We start from the raw sequence: 26,070 nt of genomic DNA on the forward strand, positions 1-26,070 counted from the left end.
ATACACTGTTTTCCAAATTGGCTCAAGAGCTCTAGGTCAAATTCAGATGTTAAATGGAAACTCTACCCTGACTGACTGCTTTCAAAGGATCAGAGTTGGATAAATATGTCACAGTGTCCCTTTGATGATGATGTTTTGGATGAAATGCTAATATCAAGTCACTAAATTAAGGCCTGGTCTAAGGTTTTCAATAATAATACTCCATCTTCCTCAGACACCTACCAGTGTGCATTAAACCAGCAAACCTGTCTACATCTTCCACCTCCAGAGCTGTAGCCCCCCTCTTCCATCAACTCTCAAAATTACTAATGGATGGGTATTACACAGAAGCTCTTTAGAGGAACACAGGCTTTCAGAAGGTAAAAAAAAAATCAGGAATATTTTGCAGCATTACACAGAATGACCCAAACTGACAAATTGACATATAGTATATCAATAAAATATTGCCATAGAGCAATAAATAAGCACAGAAGTCAGTGCATGACTAGAATCCACATGAACAATTTCAAGTCTCTTGGGTCCTATCTAGTGCACAGAAGTCATTTATTAAATGAACCTCCAGCCATGTAAAATCTGATATGTAGCTTTGAAGAGTAAGTTACATCCTGGGAAAGTTAGGCTAATTGAACCCATTTATGGCTCTATTTTTATCAATTTAATGAACTTTGCGGAATTTGAAAATGATGCAGGACCTGTGAGACCTTTCTAGTAATTTATAAATTTGGTGTAATTCCTCGCTAAATTTACCCCACAGAGTACCACATAACACAGATATTTATTGAAATAGTCCATAGTAAAAATTGGGTAGATGTGACTAGCATTCAAATATTAAAATAACATTCAAGAGACCCAGAATTCTGCACCGAATGTAGCACTGCATTTTCACTATTAGTACATTAAATGGCAAGTGCCAGTTAATTATTTACATAGCCACTGATAGATCACCTAAAGGCCCGAAAGAATTAAGGCAATTGCCTCATTTACACTAAGGTCAGACTGGAACTATGAGAACGTGGTCCTCCAGCATTCATTCATTTATGAGAGAGCCACTTGTCACTACTTCTAAAAGAACTAGCTACATTAGTCCTTATTTCCTCCCACTTTCCAGGAACATATTTACTGAAGAAAGTGCATATTAACATTTTTGCATTGACTTGCACCACTCTCCCACAAGAATTTTCTTTCCTACACAGATTGTTCATCTCTGTCTACCAAACATATTTGACCTTTTCCCATCACTAACCATATTTACATAGTATTTCCCCACCTGGAGCTGTATCTCCTCAACCTTCCCACGTTTGACCCACCCCTTAGATCCAGCTCTGACCTTGCCATCACCTCCCCTCTTAACCAAGGGCCCTCCCTTTCATTCTGTTATCTTTCTATGTGTGTGGTCCTCTCCACAACTAGTTCGTAAGCAGCTTGGGGAAAGAAACCACCCGTTGCCTCTCTTGGCATCCCCACAGTATGTAAGACTATTTCTTACAACCTGTGCTCACAATTTAGATCCTGGGAGGCTGACTTTGAGGGACAGCATCTTCTTTTTCTGATTAACACTCGATGTGCGATTGGTCCCAGATTTGCTGGACACGTCACTCTATATTTGTTCTGCCACACCACTCGCTGCTTTTCAAATTATATAGGGAGTTGGGAGATGACATCAAGTAGATGCCTTTTTAAAGAAGTTTGGCTATGAAGGAAAGAATCAAACTAAGTCAACTGCTTAAAGAGGCGCTTAGATCAAGGAAAGTATTACGTTTTAGGGACAGGATTTGGAGGGGACTTTAGAGTGTTTACATATTGCAGAAAAGAGGATGGTGGGGCAAGAGAGACCAAAGTGACACCTCATGGAGCAAAGTCTAGGAAACAGTGAGAGACGATGAGATCAAGGGGAAGAGTTTTATGTCCTTTTTTAAGGATACACATTTGCGTGCTGGAAAAAAAGAAAGGAGAGGCACAGCTAAGTTTTCAAAAACAGCCATTTAGGTGGATGCCTATTTGAAACTTCATGTGTGACGTGAACACGGTCAATAGCCAGCATCACTGCTGGATATTTAGCGTGTGCAGAGCCCTCACCATCTACCAGGCACTGTACCAAAGCACTCACATACATCATCCCGTTCAATTACCACCCGGGCACTTCAGCATGATAACACCATGAAGATATTAAATGCAGCATAAACAACTTCCACTAGGAAGCCTTATCCAAAGGGTCATGTTTTTTAACTGAGTTGTAACAGGAATGTCTTGGTGCCACTTATAGGAATTGAAGGGAGGTGTTCACAACACGTCTGCCTCCAGGATACTCCCTCTGACAAAGTTCCCACGAGGCAGTTACTGGAGTAACTGGCAGTACTTTTCTGGAGTCGTAATAAAGCAAATGATTCAGTCAGCTGATTCTTTCCACTGTGTGATGAACGGAGGCACAGAACATTACACAGATCACCAAATTGCAGCGTGATTAGAGCAAAGCCCAGAAGCCTTAGCCTGAGAGCCTAGAGGACCGTATATATACCACTGTCCCGAGAAAAACCAGCCTCGCCAGTAAAAATAGTTCATTAGAACAGAGTCCAGAAACAGGGTTTTTTTTTATTGTTGCTGTTTTGTTTTATTTACTATTTTTCCTTTATTGCACAGGTAAACCAAGCATCATTTTAAATCTTTTTTTTTTTTAAACAAGGTATACATTACTCAGGTAACCCTTTTATATTTTTAAACAATATTATTGAGAAATACTTGTCACAAAGATATCAGTTACCTGGATATCTGTCACTGATGAGTCTCAGTCATATTAAGTATTTATGTTCTGAGATCATAAATTTAAAAAAAATTCCTAATCATTGGGTTAATATACAGAAATGCAGCAAAGCAGACAGGGTTAATAATAATCATAGCACCAACAATAATAAAAGCTATGGAAGCTATGGAATATTTCATAATATACAGAAACAAGTAGAAACAAATTAAATGAAAATTTAAAAGACAGCCTAAAACCAAGAAAGTGTGTCTAACTAAGAAGCATGGCATCTCATCAAGATCACTTTACTCAGAATATCAGTGACCATTCAAACTGCCCTATATTATCCCAAAATGCCAGTATTAAAAAACAAACCCTAAACTCAAGAGGTTAGTCTCACCTCACACCTCAGACACAACTTCACTTATCAGTGCACAGGGAATCTTAAAACAAAATCTAAACAGAGAGGGACTTCCCTGGTGGTGCAGTGGTTAAGAATCCGCCTGCCAATGCAGGGGACACGGGTTCGAGCCCTGATCTGGGAAGATCCCACATGCATCGGAGCAACTAAGCCCGTGCGCCACAACCACTGAAGCCCGCGTGCCTAGAGCCCGTGCACCGCAACAAGAGAAGCCTGTGCACCGCGATAAAGAGTAGCCCCTGCTCACTGCAACTACAGAAAGCCTGCACACAGCAGCAAAGATCCAACGCAGCCAAAAAAAAAAAAAAAATCTAATCTAAACAGAGACTGAGACATTAAAACACAGAGAATGAAATATGACTCCTGACAATATCTATAGCATTCCAAAATCCAAAAGAAACAAAGCTAAATTGTGATGAAACTGACTATATATGTATTTGTTGCTTTAACTCGTACAGTAGAAAGATTATATTACAGCCAGATTTTATTATTCTATTGAATTCGCATAGATTGAGGTATTCTATCTACCTCCTATCAATAAATAACATTAAATGAAGTAGGACTGATTCACAGTTGGCATAAATTTTTTCTGTATTACTATCAATACTTTCCATGGACATTGCTGTCTGATACCAACACACACACCACAATCATAACCGTAAACTGAATGACTGCATACTCGGAATAGGTGGCTGCTAGAAAATGCTCACACTAATTGATAATGACATCATGCTGGTATGCACATTACAATGTAAATGAGGCTTTCAGACTCATTTATGGCTCTTTTATTCAAAGTTTAGTACTTATTACTTTTTTTCATGGTTTAGAAGTTTCTTCTTAAGGCTGTGGGATTACTTATTCCTGCTGATTTTGCCCCTTGGAATTGGACCAAGAGTACCAATTTTTAACTGTATTTTAAAACAGATGCTTACCAGCAATGAAACAGAATTGAAATGTCTAATGGAAACCACATTACTAAAAGAAAACAAGCAAAGAGAAAAACTGATTAACAGATTTACCCAGGCAGCCATTTGGCTTTATTAAAAATTTGAATTCCTCTTTGCGTCAAAAGAGAAGAATAGTTTCCATGCTTTTGTCTGAGTATGTGTGAAGAGAAACCACCCAAATGAACCCTTTTCTTTAATGATGTATGTTGAAAGGTGGCTTAAAATCCATCTCAAACACGTCTGTAAACTTAAGTGACTTCTCGGGGTCATATGAAAGATCTAGGAATAAGATGCAGAACTCTGAACTTCCCCTGAAGTGTTTGTAAAACTTAGCCAGATTTAGTAAAACCTGGAAAGAAAACAATGCTTGATATAATGCCCAACTTTTCTTTGGCTCCTATTAGAGATGATTCACAGCAAGACCACATGGTTTCCTAATGTCTCAACTCCTTTTTCTAAAAGCTCATGTTTCTAGAGCCTCCATTATTCACCATTCTTTCTCACTAGAAAGTATAGAGGAAAATTAAAGAAATACAGAGTTGGGGCCCTGATGGAGATGTAGAAAATTTTTTCTTTTTCTTTAAGTTACAGAAAGCTGATCAATCACAATATATGGTAGTAACTTTTTAAGTGCAAGAAGGCTTACTTTTGCTGAGTTTTACCCATAAGAACATTCCTCTATGTTTAAAATAATTGCACATTACGTATATAAATCATAGCATGTAATTCACTGCCTAGATATTGTTTACCTATTACACTGTTCATGATGAAGGTGGGAGAAGACTTCATGTGTTTTCAATTTCAAAGAGCTGAATAGGTTTTTTTTTTAATTAATAGACCATCTACCAACAATTAATATAATGAAGGAGGAGAAAACACTTTACTACCACAAATAATTTACTGAGATGTAAAATCGGGATCAGGAATGATGGAAACATCAAGAGAAGCAGGCTGTGATGATCTCACCAACTGATATCACTGGAGTCATTTTTCAGTGTACTAGTAATTTGGCAGAGGGATGGTCTGACAGTAGCTCTACATGTTGCTTAGCTGAGAGCTTCCCTTGTAGCATAATACATCACGGAACGGAAAGCATCCAGCTTTGTTTTACAATTCACAATTCAGCCCAGGTGGGCCACTATTACACAATAACTGTGCAGCTGTTAGTATCATTGCCTAAATTGCCCTTCCTTTTTAAAATTTACAGTATAATCTGCTCAACCAATAGATACTAATGTCCAAAAACTCAGCTCTTATTTACCATTTACTCCCTATAAAGGTCCAAAATAACTGACAAATCATTCTCAAAGGAATTCCAATTATGCTGCTTGTTCCCTTAAAGAGTAGAAAGGAGTAAAATGTCAGCATTGTAAGAAATACAGTACTCACAACACCTGCTAACAATACATGCTGTATAAAGCACTTAGCCTGTAATGTGTTTCTGGAAATCACTTCAGAAATTTACAAACATAATTTTTGGCCTATCTTTCCACCATTGTAAAGACTCTGCCATATGCTACAATTCTTATCTGAATTGTACGATTCTCTGTTCCTGATGTTAACAGGGAGGGAGTGTCCTACAGACACATAGGTTATGTCAAATACATAGATTTTTGTCAGTTAATGCTTATAAAAATTAATAGCTTCTGCTGAAACTTTCGGATCCCAGTGAAATTGTTCATTTATTTAACTGATCATGTTTGCCTCCATCCAGGAGCTCTTGAGCACATCCAAAGAACTTTGTTCAGTCTGACAAAATGATAAGTAGAACATGTGTTTACTCATTTGTTTTTAAGGCTTTTAAAACATTTTGGGGGGGGGGGATGTTCTAAGTGCCTTCAGAGAGGACAATAAATTAAACAAATTAGTGAGTGAGAACTGAAATGTCAGACTCAAGTGTAGCTAGCCTATGACTTGTTAATAGATAGTAGCTAAAATAACACAGACTACGATTCTGTATATTATACAGGTGAGACTCACTACAAGCTAAAGAAGCTGTTACAGAACCAAAACCTGGGTCCGCTCACCTGCGTGCAGTAAAGTCAATCTACTGACCCCAGGTTGTGGTGAAGCAAAGTGCAGCGTTTATTGCAGGGCCCCAGACTAGGAGTCCGGGACAGCTAATGCTCAAAAAGCCCGAACTCCTGATGGGGTTTCAGCAAACCATTTTTAAAGGCAAGTTGAGGGAGGAGAGTCCCAGAGTATGTGATCAGCTCATGCACAATTCTCTGATTCGTTGATGGTGAGGTAACAGGGTGTTGTCACAGGGGTTAACAATATCAATCCTTAGATTCTAGTAGGTCTGGGGGTTATGGTCATCAAGTAGTTAATTCCTTTCATTTGGTGGGGGTTTAAGCATCTGTAAAACAACTCAGGAAAGGTACATCAGGTACTATTGTCTAAGTACTTCAGAGAGAAGCTAAAGCAGAGGATATGGGGGAGGGGTCTGTCCCCGGAAGGCGCCAGAGGGTCCTGCTCAGTTACAATTCCCTCTTATTCTTTGCTACTTCTTAACCCTGAGGGGAAGAGAGGAAACGATCTCTCTAGATCCTTCCTACTGAACTGGGGCAAAGTCAATTTTTCAGGATTAGAGGAGTGAAAATCATTGACTTTCATTTCAAAGAATTCTTGAGTCCCAAGCTTAGCATCAAGATTTCGTACTATGAAAATATTACCTCTGTTTTTGATGGCTTTGTCATAGCACCCAGACATTTGAGAATTAGTAGACATATTACAATTAGGATCATGATCAAAATGCACCCTTGCAGTATTTCCCAAAGGAATCTTTCTATTCCAGATGGCAACGAGGACAATAAGTTATGATGCAGGTCTTCTCTACAAATATCTTATAACCAAGTAGCCTTTTGAATTATTCTATTTATTTGGTTTTCAATTTCTCCAGGGGTATTAACATATATCTAAGGAATCTAGTGCCTTCTGCTGGGAAACTATAGCTTGAGCTGTCTTGTTTATCACTACTATTCCTAAAGTAAGAGAAAGGTTTCATGATTACAAAAGGAGACCTTCAGACAGTAAGGTTGCAGTTGGCAGCTGCTAGCATATATTGTTTTGAGAACAGCTAGTGATGTCCTTTAATCTGACACAGTTTGCAAAATTCAAGTTCTCAGCAATACACGAATGTGTATTGGTGGGAATGTAAATTGGTGCAATCACTGTGGAGAACAGTATGGAGGTTTCTCAAAAAACTAAAAATAGAACTACCAGATGACCCAGGAGTATGTATCCAAAAAAACCAAAGACATTAATTCGAAAAGATACATGCACCTATATTCACAGCAGCATTATTTACAATAGCCAAGATATGGAAGCAATCTAAGTGTCCATCAACAGATGAATGGATAAAGATGTGGTATATATATATATATACAATGGAGTATTAGCCATAAAAAAGAATGAAATTTTGCCATTTGCAGCAACATAGATGGACTTGGAGGGCATTATGCTAGGTGAAATGTCAGACAAAGACAAATACTATATGATATCACTTATATGTGGAATCTAAAAAATACAACAAACTAGTGAATATAACAAAAAAGAAGCAGACTCACAGATATAGAAAACAAACTAGTGGTTACCAGTGGGTGGGTGGGGGGAGGTACAACCACTGCTCCGGCAGTCAGAGGTGCAGCCGTGGGACCATGCTTTATCTAAAAGGGAGAACCCCAACTAATGCCCCATCGGAGATGAAGCCAAAATGACTGTCCAAAACGGAAAATCCCAACCAACGCTCTGCCGTAGGCGAGGGCAGTGCAACAGGGAAGGATACCGTGGTGTAATCACACGCGAGTCCCATTACTCACCAAAGACGTCTCAAGCGGCCAATGCGAGTGCCTTGTTTTCTTCACCACAGAAGCGCTGTGGGCCAAGGACGCCAGTGTGGCAGCAAGAGCTGGGGACCATCCCTGAGGAAAAGATGCTCAGGTAGCTGCTGGACAGGTCCTGGGAGCCACCACCAGTCAGGGTCAACGTGCCAAGGGGAGACATCCACTCGGGACCGTGGCCCACTTTGGGTGCCAAAATTATTACCCAACCAAACTTGGGTCCGCTCGCCTGTGCGCAGTAAAACCAATCTACTGGCCCCGGGTTGTAGTGAAGGAAAGTGCAGCGTTTCTGCAGGACTGCGAGCCCGGGACAACTAATGCTCGAAAAACCCAAACGCCTCCTGCGAGTCACTTTTAAAGGCAAGGCGGGAGAGGAACGCCCCAGGGTACGTGATCAGCTCGTGCGCATCTCTCTGATTGGTTGATGGTGAGGTAACGGGGCGGTGTCACAGGTGTTAACACTATCAGTCCTCAAGATCCCAGTAGGTCTGGGGCTATGGTGCTCCTGGTCATTAAGTAGTTAATTCCCTCCATTTGGTAGGGGTTTTAGTACCTGTAAAACAACTCAGGAGATGTGCATCAGATACTATTACCTAGGTACTTCAGAGAGGAGCTAAAGCAGAGGGTATGGGGGAGGGGTCTACCCCAGGATAGTCCCATAGGGTCCTGCTCAGCTACACAGACTTCAGCCAATATAGTCTCTCTTAACTAGTCTTTTTCGGCAACTTTTGTGGGATTTATCAGAAGGGGAACATGTTTCTCATGAAATTGCTGCAATATCATGTTTAAAATTAGTTCAGAAACAAATTTACTCCGCCTTGCGCCTTATATGCATCTTCCTTTATTTCTCTCACTGGCCAGGTGGGCTCAATATCTGTTTTCCTACTGAAGTAATGTTTCCCTCTGATATAAGTATTTCTACTCCAAAGTATTTTACTAAAAAGCCTGTGAACATACCTGACACAGTTTGTGACTATAATCTCAATGAGCAGTTTCTCAGTTTGTGTTATTAAAAAGTTATCTGATCCTGATTCTGTTGTTTTCTGCTTCTCCAAAACAACTTTTCTTCATTAATTATTTATTTTATATATATGCAATGTGTTCACTGCCCAAGGACTTCTGGGCTTGTGCATAAAATTTAAACTAATTCAGCAGCTAAAATCCCTCTTAAACTAAAATGAAATTAACAAGTTAATGGAGCAGTGTAATCAACTCAGAGTTAATAAATATGGTGTGGCCTTAATAGATGCCATAAGAACAAATGTCAATACATATTGACAATTTGCCACGTGAAAGCATGACATTTATTATGTTTATATTCATGTTGTCACACATTTATTATTTTTATGGTCCAGCTCTACTGAGTGCATTGGAAGCATAGTATTGGGCCTTATGGAAATAAAAGAAATAAACAATTTTCCACGTTCCAAAAGTAGGTTATCTAGGATTTAAAAAGATAGCACACATTTAAAGTTCACCAGAGGGGTTAGTCCATCAAAATGCACACACTCCCACTAACATGCAGTGTGAAAATGTGCCTTTAAAGCTGATACAAAAACAGGAGTCTGGAAGAGAGGTTTTTAGTTATAAACATACTAGATGGTGTTTTTTGCACCTCTTTGTGTCGTTCATTCTTCAGTGGGGAAAATATTTAAACTCGTGGGAATCTGTTTTTTGCGTGGAAGCACATAATCCTTTGGGGCAGACATGGCTGGCTCTTAACTTCTCCTAAAACCTGCTTATCAACATCTGCTTGCACAGCACATTCTGTATTTCAGATTCTGAATTCAAGAATGAAAGTGCTCCCCAAACTGATTGCAGAGTATATGGACCCTTTAACTTACATATGCTTTACCAAATTCTGCCTAGTCCCTAAACTAAATGAAGAAAGAGATGCAAGGACCTCACACAACCGGCCACGTTGCCTTTTGGATCTCATTTTTCATAAGCTTCTTGTTTATATATTCAGAGAAACAGTGATAAACTTCCAGAAACAGAGATGTGGCTTTTACCTGGGTAAAAAAATTAAAAATCACTTTATTGATTATTTTCACTAACAACACTGAAATGCTTTGAGCTTTCTCTTAACAAAAATTTTTGGTGACTAAGCCAATGTTTTAGAAACAGGATTTAGGCAGTGGAAACAAAATATTTTTCGAGGGAAGATATGAGAAATCCTCCATGAAGAATCACAGTAAGTAGCTCCAGGAGCTTTGGGTACAATGGTTTGTGGGTAATTGAACTTCAAAAAAAAATTTCTTTTTTAAACTTTGGTTGATAGTTGTTGAAATGGAGTGATAGATACACGGAGGTTCATTATACTGGTTCTCTGTACTGCTGTGTAAGTTTGAAATTTTCCATTAAAAAGTAAAAAATAATGCTGCCTGTTTATTATGGAAAATTTGCAAAGTACAAATAAGCAAAAAAAAGACAAATCACACAAAGACACCACATATTTTAGTGAACATTCCTCCAGTTCTTTTACTAAATATGTATATAATACATACTATATATATTATACATATATATTAGTATATGTATACAGACAGATACATAAATGAGTATCATGCTGTGTATATCTTTGTGCTGTGCTTTCTATTAATCATGAACAATTTCTCAAACATGATACTTCATAACCATATAGAATTTCATTTTATGGATCTAACAATTTATGTTTGCCCCATTATTTGACATTATTTTATTTCTCTCCCCAACCCCACGATTATAAACAATGTTATACCAAAAATTACAGATGAGCTTTTCAGATAGTTATGGGTATGTCTGTAGGACACATTTCTAAAAATGTAATTTCCAGGTCAAGGAGCATGCGAATCTTTATATTTTTATGCATATTGTCGTATGAACTTCCAGAAACTCTATTAATTCACAGGTCCACAAGAAGTACCTGAGAATTTGTGAATTTTGATTGGCAAGAGATACTATGATTGTTTTAACTTGCATTTCTTTTATCTTTATTGAGGTTGAACCTTTTTCATGTGTTTCTTTTCATTAATGTTTTTTCTTTTAAGATGTACCAGTACATACCTTTGTCTGTTTTTCTAGTTGGAGCATTTTTGTTTTTCTTATTACCTCAATCCATTTCAATAATTCCACTAATTCAATACAAATTTTGGGTTAATATTTTATCTCAGTCTTTCCACATGAAGACATGGCTTCCATATAAATGAAGCTATTTTCAACATATTAATCAACCACTGAAGATAATTTTCTCTAGTGGCTAAAGTAATACTCATGGAAAGAAATATTATGAATGCCCACTTCTCATATTCCTCGCAGAAAACAACTTACATTCTGCCTACATAAGAAGGTGAACTTCAGGTGTAAGTCCCCAAGTGAGTTGAGGGGTAAGGGGTAAAGTTTGGAGACCTGTAGGCACAGCAGTGGCAATCTCAAAGTCAAGTGAATTGTCCCTTTACCACCAACACCCCAGCAATCACCTCCTTCCAAGTTCAGTCACCTAAAGTCAACGACTGAGTAATGAAATCATGAAGGTTTTTGTACTATTCTGTTTCCTTGATGTCACGATTATATAGATTAAAATAAATGAGAGAAAACACATGATTTTGTTTATTGGACTATTTATATTTAAAAATGGAGCAGTATTTCCTAGCTTCATTTAGGGCAACTATGGGCACAATCTACGTTATTTCCTAATTCCCTAGGTAATTGTCATTGTAGAAACTACTTCCATGTTTATATCAATAGATTTCAACCTATACCCCCTCCTACTGAATTTTTAAAAATTGAGCTTCAATATGTAAATAGATGAAAGTGTTATATTATTTATATAAATGTATGGTATATAGTCTATTTTAACATGCATTTATTATAACTATAAACATATTTACTTAGTATAACATATATTTGTTTCTAACGATAAAAAGTAACATAATGAGACTATTCCAGCCATGTCAGTCTCAATATTGAATTTATTCCAATATTCTGACTTGGCTTCATAATATTAATAAAAAAACTTGACCTACATTAAGTAATTGCAAATGGTAGATTAAAATAAAGAAAAAGTTTCCCTGTAGTCTCAGGATATTCTTCAATTAAGTAATTCAGAGCTTAAAATAAAAGCAATTATATATATATCTCAATTATAAGTCAGGCAAAAAAGCATCTAAACCTAACCAATGGTGCTAGAATTACCATTCATATGACATTATATAAACATGTTATTGGTTCTTTTTTTCAATGAGTTGTCAATGATTCCACTATAATGAGAACACACAATCAGCAGACATTCCCGATCCTACCTTGTGCTACACGAGCTGTTTTACAATTTTATGTTGAACAGGCCTGCTAACACCTGAATTTTCTTAATCATGCAAAATTTAAACATTCCTAGACAATGAAACATTTGTACAATGTTCAAATATATGCACAGAAGTGGAAAAAAATTTGCACATGTGCAAAAAGTACTTAACCCTTAGTTTAACAGGTTGAGACCCTCCAATATGTCAACATGTGAATTATTATATATTTGAGTACATGGTTTTAAACTGAGTTTTAAAGATATGGCTAATAATAGATGCTTTGAAAAGCTAATGTCAAATCAAATGTCACTGCAACCTCCAAATACAGTTAGGAAACCACTGCTTTGAGACACAGTACAGGATGCACAACGTGGCCCTTGATCAGATAGTCCTGAATTTAAATTCTATAGCCTCCACTAAATAGCTATGTTACACGGGGTAAATAATTAACTTCTTTAAGCTTCAGTGACTATATCTGTTATGAAATTTAAATAAGAAATGCACAGAAAGCAGTTAGCCAGAATGCTAGTTATGATAATGGTGATGATAAGCTTGCTCAATTGTCATCTCTTTCCAAGGCCTATCTTGACCATTCTACTTGAAATTTCAATATGCACAGACTCTCCCAACCCCACACTTCTGATCCCCCTTCAAGCTGCTCTGTTTTTCCCCACAGCACTTACCACTTTCTAATAAACTATTAACCATCAACCAGTAGGATATGATTTCCAGTTAAAGAAACATCACATATAATATCAGGCTCTTTGCAGATCTTAAGTTCTCAAATTTGCATAGACAAAAAGCCTTCCAATATACTAATTAGTGGGTTCTTATGTCTTGAAATAGAATCTAGGTTTAGTACCTCATTAAAATGGACTTTTTGAGCGGACAGAGAGTTTTTGTCTTTTTGTTTTTTCTGTTTAGTCTTCTTGATATCCTGTAACTTGAAAACTGTGATGTAAAATTAATAATTCATAAATACTGTGATATAAAGTCAGTACACCTTATATTACATAAGGGAATAAGAGAGGAAAGAACACACACACACACAAACACATTCAAAACAAGGTAAGTAGAAAATACTCATGACAATTATAATCTTTGTTTCTGTAACTCATCAGTGGTGGTAGTATTTATAACTACCTTCTTCCACTACCTGTTACATATTCTTTTTGCCTTCAGCAAGCACTTCAGCTGGTCATGGTTTTTTATCTGGTGGGGTGACCTAAACCTTCATTCCTGAAGGGTCTGGGCCATTAGTAGTCCTACCTGGATTGGGTTTTGGTAGTTTTCTATTGACCTTAATCACAGGGCTGGTAATACTAACAGAGGCCCTAAGGAGTCTCCTGTATACAAGATATACTCTTCTTTACCTCTGTTGTGGAGTAGTAGCCCAATTACCCCTTGGTAGTCAGGGTCAATCACCCCAGCCAACACTGTAAGTCCCATCTTTGCCTGTTGATTCAGAAGTGTGGGGTTCAAAGTGGCTCAGTGGCAGTCTTAACATCCAGTTCAATGGAATCATTGTTGTGTCTCCTTGTAGAAGCATTCCTCCCTCTGGAACTAAGACCTCTAGGCTAACAGAGCATAAGGACATGGGAACAGGAAGCAAAATTTTGCCAGTGGGTCATTAAGGTAGTAATAGTTATGCCACTCCCATTTCCACTCCTTGATTCCTGGATGCATGAATCCTGTGGGAGAAACAATACCATATATTGGATACTGATTCAGAGCGTGTACAACCATCTAGATAACCTTGCCCCAGGCCTGCAAAGTAACTGAGTCTTCAAAAAGCCATTCCCCTGTTCCATCAAGCCAGCTACTTCAGGATGATAGGGGGAATATGGTAAGGCCAGTGAATTCCATGGGCGTGGCCCCAGTGCTGCACTTCTTTTGCTGGGAAGTAAGTTCCTCGATCAAAAGCAATGCTATGTGGAATACCATGACAGTGGATTCTGATGATTAAATGAGATAATGAATGTTATTTTCCTTCCCTACAATCATAAACATGCATATACATCAGAAATGTTTAATAATAGTAATATTGTGTGTTTGCCAAAGTGATCATTTCAGCCTGTGAAAGCTTTGGGAAATTATACTGTACTAGAATTTTCAGAGATGAAGTTTCCTTAGAGATTACCTAATGGCTTTCAAACTTTTTAAAGCTCAAAATCCTAAATTCACAAGAAAGCTATTATGTAAAACAGGTAAAATTAGACTTGCTATATTTAAAAGTAGAGTGGGGCGGGAGGCAGCACAGAGAAGGGGGCAATACTTGCTCAGCCAAGGCCCTTCCCAGAACCCCCAGGATAAATTTTCTCAAAAATATATTCAAAGTGCAATGGAGCCCCCTGCCATTAATTAAATGGTACCCAGTCACTTTTAGGCAGTCTTAGGAGGAAAAAAAATCAGTGAAACTGTTTTGATCATACATATTTCACAAATGTAAAACGTAGGATAAATTTTGAGTTTCACAAAAATTGTTTATGACTAACTCAAATCATGTGTTTAAAGATTCTGCTTGCACCTCAGGAATTTGCATCCGTTTGCCTGGATGAACGTTCTGGAAACGGTGCAGTTTTTTTCAGTGGAAGCATTTTCACTTAAGGTGTGTCTCGTTGCTTAGGTTTGTTCACTTGTTTTTTGCATTAAACTACTAGTCTACAAATATGGATCAAGGACTCAAAAGTAGTTCCCTGAGGTGTAAAAGGAGTGGTAAAAATACTAACGTAAATGCTACAATAAAGAACAATTTTTAAATGAAAAGAATTAATGTGCAAATTATAAATCTCCACATGCAGGGAGAAGTGAATCTGTGAATGACATGCATTCTCACAAGCATGCTCCCCTGCCAAGTGTGTCCCTCCCGGTTTCCAGGTGAATTCCCCAACACCGCAGGGCACAGGGGAGGTTTTATTGGGAAAGGTCAAACCTTGAAGGCCAGGATCAACAAGAAGAGAAGAGGAAGGCACTGCTCCTCCCTCCCACTCCCTCATCATCCATGGAGAGGGATGGCGGGGCCCAGGTGATCTGTTATTTTGCCTTTTTTATAGGGCAACTTTTAAAGAAGTCTTGTCAAGACTGGGACAGACAGCTGCCCAGGACATGGATAGCACAGGACCCATGGGGAGTTATAATCTCCCCTGTTGGCCATGAGTCCTGAGGCAAACCATCAGTTCCTCCACATGCAGAATGGATGGGAGTGAGATACAGTCTTACCTGGGTAATTGTTCAAGGTCACTTACAGACAGTACTGCTCATTGCACAACAACTAAGTGGAGGACGGCAAGGGTGTTGATCAAGCCAGGCTTAGTCTTCCACATTAAATGTTTTGGAGTTAATTTTTGCCAATGTCAGCCAAGGTACCAACAGGAAACAGACGGCACAAAGGTGGGAACTGAGGGGATTTTGGTAAAGGAGCTATGTATAAACACGTGGGCAGACATCAGGGAAACCAACAAGAGATGGGGAAGCAGCCTGGGGCTCAGCAGCAGGAGGCAGACATAACTACCCCTAGGCCTGAAGAGGAGATGGAGGGGCTGAGGGACAGCAGCAGCCATCAAGTCCTTTGGTGTAGGAACCCAGCCACTCCCAACTTGTAATCCTGCAGGAAGGAAACAGGGAGAGTAAATGACCCTGACCTCACTTTCCTACCATGAATCTGATGGTGTTCCCACTGGCCAAACCCAATCACAAGTCTGAGGGTGAGGAACGTGGCAAATCCAGCTGATGGGTCAGCCTTCCAGGGTACAAGGTCAAGTGGAGAAGGCAGGAACAAACAGAGAATGTCCACACACCAAGGAAGACAGGACCCAGGGGCAGTCCTTGAGAGGAGAGCTTTAGGAGAGCAAAGGAGGTAAGAGACCAATTGCAGGGCGTGGAGTGGTTAAGGAGAGGTGATGAGTAAGAGACGCTTTTTTTTTTTTTTTTTTTAAGATTATCAGGAAGAAAAGGAACAAGTTACAAAACTGTCTTAAAGAGGTCTCTGGGTTAGGAAAAGAGAGTATTTTCTGATTTGGGAAAAAAACAGAATTTTCATCTGAAGGGCCTAAGGATCCACTGTAAAGGGAATAACTGGAGAAAGAAAGAATAACAGATATGCCCCCCATGGGAGAGTATAGAGTTTTGAAGACAGGACACAGTATTACATGAACAAGGTCAAAATCATACCAACTGTTAATTGAAAATCATTACACTCCCCTCCCCCCCACCAATAATAGTCAGTCATAGAATGCATTCTACTGCAGTAGGTTTACTATGCCATCTCCTAAAAGTGCTTTATTAAGGTGAGACTTCAAAATGTTCTCAAATATGACTTGAACAGATTAAGGCACTTGATTGAAATGAGAAGACCAGATTTGAGAATTATGTAAAGGTTAAGAAAATGAAATATATTTCAAAATTGATTAGCAATTGGAATACTTTCTTGGCTAAAAATTAAATATGTAACAAAGAGTGAAGCCGATTATTCACAAATTAAAATGCTTTTTATAGTTTTTCTTTCTACATCTAACAAATGTATCTGAAGGCTTGAATACAGAGTGTTATCTAAATTCCACCTCCACAATTTTGTGGTCTCTCAGTATTATTTCAAATTGGAATTTTTCCAGCCTGATCCTCTTAGACTATCACGGGTGTCACCTAATAGATTGAAGACCTCAGGAATCACAGTGTTAGAACTACTAATATGTCATTAATCTCATTAGTGACATTATTTCATTTATTGTTAAAGAACTTCACTTATACTTAAAATGAGCCAGTAACACATAAATCATGAGGAGTGGAGTAGAAACGTTTCCCTACCCTAAGAAGACAGATGGAATCTCACCATCGGTTTTCATTGTCTTATGTTGTCACACCAGATCATCAATACCCATTATAAAATTATCCAGCCCTTTCCTAAATGTTTTTCTGGTATGGTTTATTTTAAACATCCAATACATCAATTGGTAAAGTTATGAAAATATCCCTCTTCAAGAAAATCTGATTCCATTTGTAAAATCTGCTACTCATAGGTTTATAGGTGTGTAGATTGGAGTACTTTCATTAGAACAAGGGCCAATCCAATTGAGCAAATAATAGTATCAAGCTACCCCATATTTCACTGTGATGTGCTAAAAGTCAGAGGTCTTTTAAAAGAAAATAATTGTAAACTACCAGACCCATATGTTTCCTTTTCTCTGCTAGCCCTAAAACAATAAACTAAGATAACGAATGGAATTTTCAGGCTTCAGTGAGAAGCCTTTATCTTCAAAAGAGACTTGAGAAGGAAGACTTAACTGACCTTTCCATGTAAGAAAGCATATCACCTACTGAGATGTGTCTTTCTTGTTGGCACCTCCGTACAAAAGAAGTGAGAAGCTAAAATCAGCTTCAACTTGTGCAAATTAAAAGTAACCTTTAGGCTAATGGGTTTTCAACACCACTCCTTACTGGGCAAAAAAATTGTGCCCCGTAAAATTAAATTACCTCCTCAAAACTGACTTCTCCAATAAATTATGATATTAAATACAGTAAAATTGAAATTCCTACAAAACAATTCCCCCCTCCCTGGGGTAACCCTCCTATCACTGTTAGAATTGATTCCATCTTTAATGGAGTCCTCCATCTAGCTCTGGGGTCCAAAAACAAAAAGGGGTGAAGAAAACATAAACACTGTCAAAGAAATGGCAGAACAATTAAAAGCCAGGAAAATAAATCAGACATTTGAGAAAACTAGAACTACAGTTTAGAGAAATAAATGCTTTAGCAATGTACCAAAGGCTAAATTTAAAGAATGCGAAGGGTTCTTACTTAGCAGAAGATGACCCGTTGTTTTCCATTTCTTTGAAGTAGCCATCAGAAGGAAAAAATCAAATAATTAAGCATTGTAATGAGTTTGCAAGGTGGTAGCACTTAAGTATTAACTCTGGCAATCACTAAAAATTGACTATATTTTCACTAACTGAGGAAGTCTAACATAGTCCTTTTTAAACAGTGTTAGAAATCATAAACTCATTGTTGAGTGAATATTCTGTACTAAGAGCTAAACCAGTTTCTTTAGGCATGAAAATATCAAGGAAAGGAGGACTCCACAGTCCACTTAAAAGACTAATCAAATGTATACAAAAGTAGAGACAATTCATAAACACCAGTTAGTACAAACTGTGTGCAAAATCTTAACAGTAAGACAAGGAAAGGCACAATTATCATGAGGTTATATCAAGCTAAAGTGTTCAATTTGGTTTGAAAGGCAGTGGGCAAATGTAAGAAGAAGTCTATGATGGAAATATTATTTTGGCAGGTGTTGTACAGGATGGACTAAAGTCAAGAGAAACATACAAACTAATACTAATCCTAATAATATCTGACTATAGGTACCAGATACTATTCTAAACATTCCCATATATTAACATGTTAAATCCTCACAGTAATGCAATGAGGCCGACACTGTCATTATCTCATTTTACAGATGGCGAAAGTGAAGCATTTAAATAATGTCTGATTTTTTGCAGTAAGCTTCCTGCATAGCAACTCCCACGCAGGTTAATATAAGCAAAGCACAGTTCATTATCAAAGCAGGTACTATCATCCAGAGAAGACTACTGATACTATTACTAAATGTATTGTTTTTCAATGTTTTTATTACGGAAAAATTCAAATATATATAAAGTAGAAATAATAGTATAATGACCACACCCCCTCCATGTACCCAATCTTGATTCTTCCACTGTACCTCCACTCATTATTTATCTACCCCTCATGATTTTGCAGTAAATCGCTGGCATTTTATCATTTCATCATCACTAAATCTTTCAGCATGTTGTCTCTAGAAGATAAAGACTGTTTTTCCTTGTAAACATGACAATAACCTCCTAACGCTTTAAAATGACAATTCCTTAATATCAAATATCAATCAAGGGTCAATTCCAATAATATATCTCACTTTAATACTTATTGAGAACTTGCTATGTGTTCGCAGTGGTCACTTCCACGTACACTAGTTCGTTTAACTTGCTTTTTTTTTCTTTTCTTTTTTTTCACTCTTACTAAAAGGAACGAGTCTGTCTCTACTCGGTGATTCAAGGCACCGCCGCGGGCCTTTCCGGCAGAGCGCCCCGCAGCGGCCCGGCCCGGGTCTCCCCGCTCCCACCGCCACCGGGTCCCAGCCCTTTCCCAGCTGGGGACGCGGCTCCGGACCGGAAGCCGCTGTGCGTGGTGCTCACTTCCCCAGCCCAGCGACCCCGGCCCCGCCCCGGTTGCCCCGGCGACGAGGGGCCGCCGTGCGGCGGCTGGATCATGGCGGCGTCTGTGGGGACGACTCCCGGGGGGACGACCCCCGCGGGGATGACTCCGGCGGGAACCACGCCCGAGTCGGAGGTACGCCGTCCCTGCCCGGTACCCGCGACCCCCGAGCGCCCGCCCCCTGCCCGCGGCCGAGGCTGGTCCCGGGGAGGCGCCACCCGCCAGGGGTTGGGTGCGCGGACCCGAGTGGCGGAGGGTTTGGGAGCGGGTCCCGGGCGGCGCGGGCTCCGGGGGAGTGAGAGGGGGTCCCGGAGCCACCGCCCCGCGCTCCCCGAGCCCTGCCGCTCGACGCGCCTCGTGCTCTCGAGTGTAAACTAGAAACCCTTCCGTTGGACGGTTCCTTCGTTGCCCCGAAGGCCTCCCAAGGACGTGCTTTTCCCCGGATTCTCAGCACTTGAAAGGGAATTCTGGCAATTTTAAATGGGCCCGACTCTTTTGGAAATTACTACTAATTCACTTCAGATAATCACAGTTCCCGTTGCTCAAAAGCTGTCGTGGAATAATTACTTTTCATTGGTAGTGGATAGATTAATATTTGAAGGCCAGTGTTTCCCTTATTATTTTGGTATTTCTCTAAATAATAAATACATAATAGGAGATGGGACAAAGGAGGAACGCCTGGAAAATCGACCTTCCGGTTATGGCTTAGTTGCTCATCAGCCCCTTGTTTTTAGGAAAACTATTTAACGTCCTTGGGCCTCCAGTGGTTTCCTGTGTAAAATAAAGATTTTTCCTCACGTCCCTCCGAACACCAGTTCTTAGTAATAAATGGGTTCTAGGTAACTTGAGTTACTCATAAGCTTTGTATCCTGAGATTTTAATTAAGAATATATGCCAGATATTACTAAAAAATGTTTAAAGCTTCACATACTTGAGTCAATCATGTTGTCCTAAGAAGTTTTTTCTTCTGTTTTTTTAAGACTCTGAAGGTGAATAATGTTATAATTAACATTGCTAGGCTCAACTTCCTTTTTTGTGTAAATAACATTTTTTTTTTTGGTACAGAAGATACGTATTAGCTGCAGTTTTATAAATGAGGAAACGCAGAGCCAGTGAATTCAGTGCATTGCCCAGAGATACGCAAGTCATTCCCAAGCCATTCTTCCCAAAACTGTGTGCAGACCACTAAAGCATGCGTATTCTCCTATGACCCTTTTGAAATTAGCATACATTAAAAATACATTTTAATGTGATAAACTGGTTACTAACCCCATTACCCCCTTGTGATCGCTAATGTAAGTAATATAGTTTCAAAAGTGGCATAGGAAATTTCCCAATTAAATCGTGTTATTTAAGTATATACAAAAACTTACTTATGAGAATGTACAGTTGTCAGTGTACACCTACGTATATAGTTTCCCATGCAGATAATGTCCTTTGTAAGAAGGACTGATAATTTGGGGTTAATGAGCCTGCACTTCGAGAAAAAATACCCCATAATTTTTTTTTTTTTAAAGATGCAAAGAAGTGCCATGTTCCAGGAAAAAAATAATCACTTTTTATAATGGGCGAGTCAAATGAATACATATAGACATTAGGTGATTATCTGCCATCTTAGCCCTGTCAGTGGGCACTTTTGTAAACTTCTTGGAGAAGCAGGTATTCCCCATGACAATCAATAGTCTTTTAGTTAGTAACAAACCGAACAAATCAAGTTGGAATTTGGACTCGCTTAACTGTGCTCATTTACTAAGATTAACACACTGCATGGTCAGAACTCCATTTTCCATTCTAATGAAAGCAGAGTTCCTATAATTCATGGAGTAGACAGTTGATCCTTAGTGTTACGTCATTCATTAGAAGAAGTCCTGCCTGCCACCCATTTGTGCCCACTGTGGGTTTCAGGGGTTAGATAGAAAAGACGGCAAAAATCTCTCTCGGTGTGTCTGTTCCCAAGGCTACATCTTTTCAGTTAGGTATTGAAAGGTTCTTCTCAGGTCAGATTCTTTCCTGAGTTGATCCCCCAAGACCTAGTCCCTTATAGTATTATTTCTTAATAATTCTGTATCCAAATTGACTTAGCCAGTGCACCATCCAGTCATCTGAGCCAAGCAGTAGTGAAATATTTCTTTTCTTGCCAAGTCTATTGGAAATAAAGCATAAGCTTCCAATAGTCTGAGGTTTCCCATTTGTTGTCTGTTCTCAGTACCTAAAATAAAAACAACAAATTATCCCAGTCGTATAGTAGGCACTCAGTAAAAATATAGCTTAACTGATTGAAATTATAGAGGGTCTGACATATGCCAGAAATGTAGTTATCATAGCTCAAAATCTGCTCTATAAGATACCTTGAACAAGCAGACATGAGATGCAGGTCCAGGAAAATATTTTTTACGTAATATTGCTTAAACTTTTTTTTGCCAACTTTCTGAATTCAACAATCCAGTTTCTTTAGTAACATGGGAGTAAATGCCTCCTTCTAAAAGGTAAGACTAAACATTTGGGAGATATCTATTTAAATGCACAAGACCAGAGAAATGACAACAGTCTGAAAATAAGTATTTCCTACGTATAGATCTGTAACTGAAAGGAGTTTATAAATACTCCTAAGTTAATTTATAAGTGAGTTTGTAAATGAATACTTAGAATTCAATCATCAGTCTCTTATCAATAGTTTGTTCATAAGCTGACTTTCTTAATATTTTCAAAAATACTATTTGGGACATGTAATCATTTAAGTATTATATGTAAAAGGACTATACTTCAACTCATATCAAAGACCTAAAAGAAAATGTAAATGATTATTTCCCAGTTGCTTCTTTTGAATAATTTTCCTTAGTGTTAACAAATCCCCTAACAGATGACATTTATTCAATGCCTTTGGGACTTTCTCAGGACAAGGGGACACTTACATAATCCTGAGTGGAAAGATGATGTCACTTGTGGTAAAAGCCTCAGTGTGTTTGGGGGAGGCCATAGACAATTCTCTCGGCATTAGGCGGTCCCTACGGACCTTGAAAATAGTCCCCACCCCGTCATTGGCAGGTTAGAGAGAAACACTTGGGGCTCAATTTGGGCACCAAGATGACCAGGTTCCTGCAGTTGCAATGTCATTCATGAGGTGTTTATTGAAGCCATTTACAGCACATGGTGTAGATCAACCTGTGCAGGGCTATGAGATGAGGAGGATGCCAAAAAGTTGCTCAAAATATTGTTGAAAAAACAGTGCTAATATTCCTTAAAATGTGAATATACAGTAGCATTATTTATCAGTCACTTAGAACCTCTGGAAATATTGGCCTTGGGCACGGAGGTATTGACAAACATTTAGGCTTGTCTTTCATCTTACTATTAGTCTTTGGGTTTCCTATCTTATTCTTATTCCCTGCTGCTTCTCCCCACTCCATCCTCCCTTTCAGGTTGCACAAATCATCTTCAATTTTTTTCTAATATTTAAAGTTTTATTTTACTAAAGTTAGGTCTTTAACACAGCTAAAATTAATTTTTGATGGATGTACTGTATATTTGAAATGAGGATCTAATTTTGTTTTCTTCTAGACATGAACCATCAATTATGCCAGTTTCATTTACTATAAATAAGCCATACTCTCTTCCCATGGAGAATGGACTGACTGCCGCTATCACATTACATATGTACATGAATGGGCACGAGAATGGCTGAAGAGTCAGTGGAATAGAATAGAGAATCCAACATTTATATATGTATATGTATAAATTTATACATGTATGTATATTTTTGAATTTCCATTCTCTATTTTTTTACACTGACTAGTTTGTCCATTCTTGTGTTACTGCCAAACTGTTTTATATTTAACTTTAATGTCTAATTTGGAAAGGTCCCTCTCACTATTTTTCTTTTTCAAAATGTATGTATTCTTCCATAAGAACTTGAAAAAATGATTTCAATAGTTACAAAATGATACAGAATGATACAGTTGCGATTTGAGATTGTCATTGCATTATACTTGCAATATGGGAAGGATTTAATTTTTTTTAATTTTATTTATTTTATTTTTGGCTGCATTGGGTCTTCGTTGCGGTTCGCGGGCTTCTCATTGCGGTGGCTTCTCTTGTTGTGGAGCATGGGCTCTAGGCTCACGGGCTTCAGTAGTTGTGGCTTGTGGGCTCTAGAGCGCAGGCTCAGTAGTTGTGGCGCATGGGCTTAGTTGCTCCGTGGCATGTGGGATCTTCCCGGACCAGGGCTCGAACCCATGTCCCTTGCGTAGGCAGGTGGATTCCTAACCACTGTGCCACCAGGGAAGCATAATTTTTTTTAATTTGAAGGTTTCCAATAAATCTCTTTTATCAAATCTTGTTATTAAACTTTGATAAAGTTTATAATTTCTTTAGGTACTATACCTTTCTTATTATATTTTTAATCAAGTTTAATCAATTTTAATGCCATTTCCATTTATAATTAGTTTCTAATACAGAGGAAAGCAGTTAGCCTTTGTATGTTTATGTTATATGTAACCATCTTACAAGTTTCTTATTAGCTCAAACCATGTTAGTACAATGTCATGTTTCTTAGGTGCGCGACCATGTAATCTTCAAATAAGATTTTTTAATTTCCTCATTTCTAATATTTAAGCCACATATTTCATTTTCTTATTATATTATTAAACCCTCTATAGTGAGTTTAATTACAATAATGTTACTAGCCAGAATCCCTTTTTAGTTCCTGGTTTTCATAAGAATACATCAGTGTTTCTTCATTCAATATAATGTTTTGGCATATAATCTTTTTTATGTTTAGCTATTCTTTTTTTTTTAATATTATTTTTACTTTTTGGTTGCGTCGGGTCTTAGTTGTGGGCGCAGGATCTTTTGTTGTGGCACGCGGGCTTCTCTCTAGCTGTGGCATGCGGGCTTAGTTGCCCCGTGGCATGTGGGATCTTAGTTCCCCAACTAGAGGTTGAACCAGCATCCCCTGCATTGTAAAGAGGATTCTTAACCACTGGGCCACCAGGGAAGTCCCTAGCTTTTCTTTTTTTAATTCATATTTTACTGAGAGTTTTGCTGCTGAATTCTTACAAATGACTGTTTATTATTTATTTTTATAATCATATTATTTTATCATTTAATTTGACTTAAGTATATGAGACTTGTTAATGATACTCTGTCCTTGCATTTCTGAAATTAACCTTATTTTGGTCATAATGATAGCTTATTATTCTTTTAGTACAATGCTGGATTCAGTGTTCTAAGATATTATTTTAACTAGAATTTTTGCATCTGAATTCATTAATGATTTTGACTTATAATTTCCTTTCTGTGCTAATTCAGGTTTTTGTGTATAGACTGTGCTGGCTTCTAAAAAATGAATTATCTACAGTCTATAATTATTAGACTAACAGAATTTATGTGTTCTTGATTGTTCAGTAGAACTTCAAGTGTAAACTATCTGGACATGGTGACCTTTTAAAAAGTAGACTTCCAGTTTAGTTCATGTTTGGTCAGGTCCATTTCTTCCCTTACCCTTGGTCAAATTTGATAACATATACATTCCTAGGAAATCACCCATTTCCTTGTAATTTTCAAATGTATTTCCATTTAATGTGGCATGTATTTATTTTTTCTTTAATCGCATTTGCCCAAGATTTGCCTATTTTATTCATTATTTTAAAGAACTAGCTCTTGCTTTTATTTATCTTTCTTTCATCTACTTTTTTTCTTAAATTGGCTCCTTATGGTGTCCAGGACTATAGTGAAGTGAGTGAGTGGTACCAAAAAATTCAGTAGTCAAGAGAAACTATATTTTAATGCAATATTTTAAAAACTAAAATTAATGCAAAAAATCCATAATGGATCTAAATTTTAAATAAAAACAGCATCACTATTACTGATTTTTCCTTTTTGCCTCAGGCTCCAACATGGCTCAATGCAGCGCTGCTTCTTAGTTCATTTATTTTCAGGCTTGAAGAAAGCCTTTCAAAGTGTGGAAGTTGTAGACCACTCTCTGTTCTCTAAGACTGTGAAACACCTCTTAGACATCTTTGGTGAACTGTGCTATCTTTCTTTAGTGAACATTTATTAAGAGTCTTGTAAGACATACCACTGATGGATACAACGATGCCCCCAAAAGTTTAAATTCTAGAAGAAAGACATGTGTACAAATGTGGAAAGTTTAGGTGACATTAGAGGAAAAAATTCAGAGAAAAAGTTATCTGACAATATCAGGCTTACAATTTTAATGCTTCTGGAATAACAGCTAAAATCCAGCAGGTGGTGGAATAAAATGAGTCATAGTGCAGTTTAGCTTACGGATTTTCCTAGTCAGAGATGTAATTTTACAGAGAAAGTGATCATTACATATTTACATTTTTATTAACCTATTCATGAATTTTCATTGTATCTTTAATTTTTACAAATCAGAACGTATGCATCAAAAGATTAAAGATTTTTAACCACCTTATATCCTTTCTAGGTACATGGCAGTATATAAACAAACAAAAGAAAAGCTCTCGTTTAAAATAGGTCCAGGAATTCAATTTAAGGCAAAAGAAGACAAAAAACCAGAGGCAAACCCTCCTATAAGATGATTATCTTAAGCTATCAAGTTTTAATAAAAAATGAGGCACTAATATTAGGCACCTTA

The 26,070-nt window shown here is 38.0% G+C and overlaps 1 protein-coding gene across 5 annotated transcripts in view; it reads left to right on the forward strand.

Moving 5' to 3' along the window:
* Positions 1-19,430: 19,430 nt before the first annotated feature.
* The window catches only part of CABCOCO1 (ciliary associated calcium binding coiled-coil 1), a 144,444-nt gene continuing 137,804 nt past the window's right edge, over positions 19,431-26,070 (forward strand). For all 5 annotated transcript variants that reach the window (XR_009005658.1, XM_057530914.1, XM_057530913.1 and 2 more), the window contains exon 1: positions 19,431-19,586. Coding sequence is in view for 4 of the 5 variants with exons in the window: in XM_057530914.1 (XP_057386897.1) it covers positions 19,506-19,586 (81 nt within the window). In the remaining variant the exon portion in view is untranslated. The remainder of the gene's footprint in view (positions 19,587-26,070) is intronic.

The sequence above is a fragment of the Balaenoptera acutorostrata genome, chromosome 16 (assembly GCF_949987535.1).
Source record: "Balaenoptera acutorostrata chromosome 16, mBalAcu1.1, whole genome shotgun sequence".
Taxonomy (NCBI): Eukaryota; Metazoa; Chordata; class Mammalia; order Artiodactyla; family Balaenopteridae; genus Balaenoptera; species Balaenoptera acutorostrata.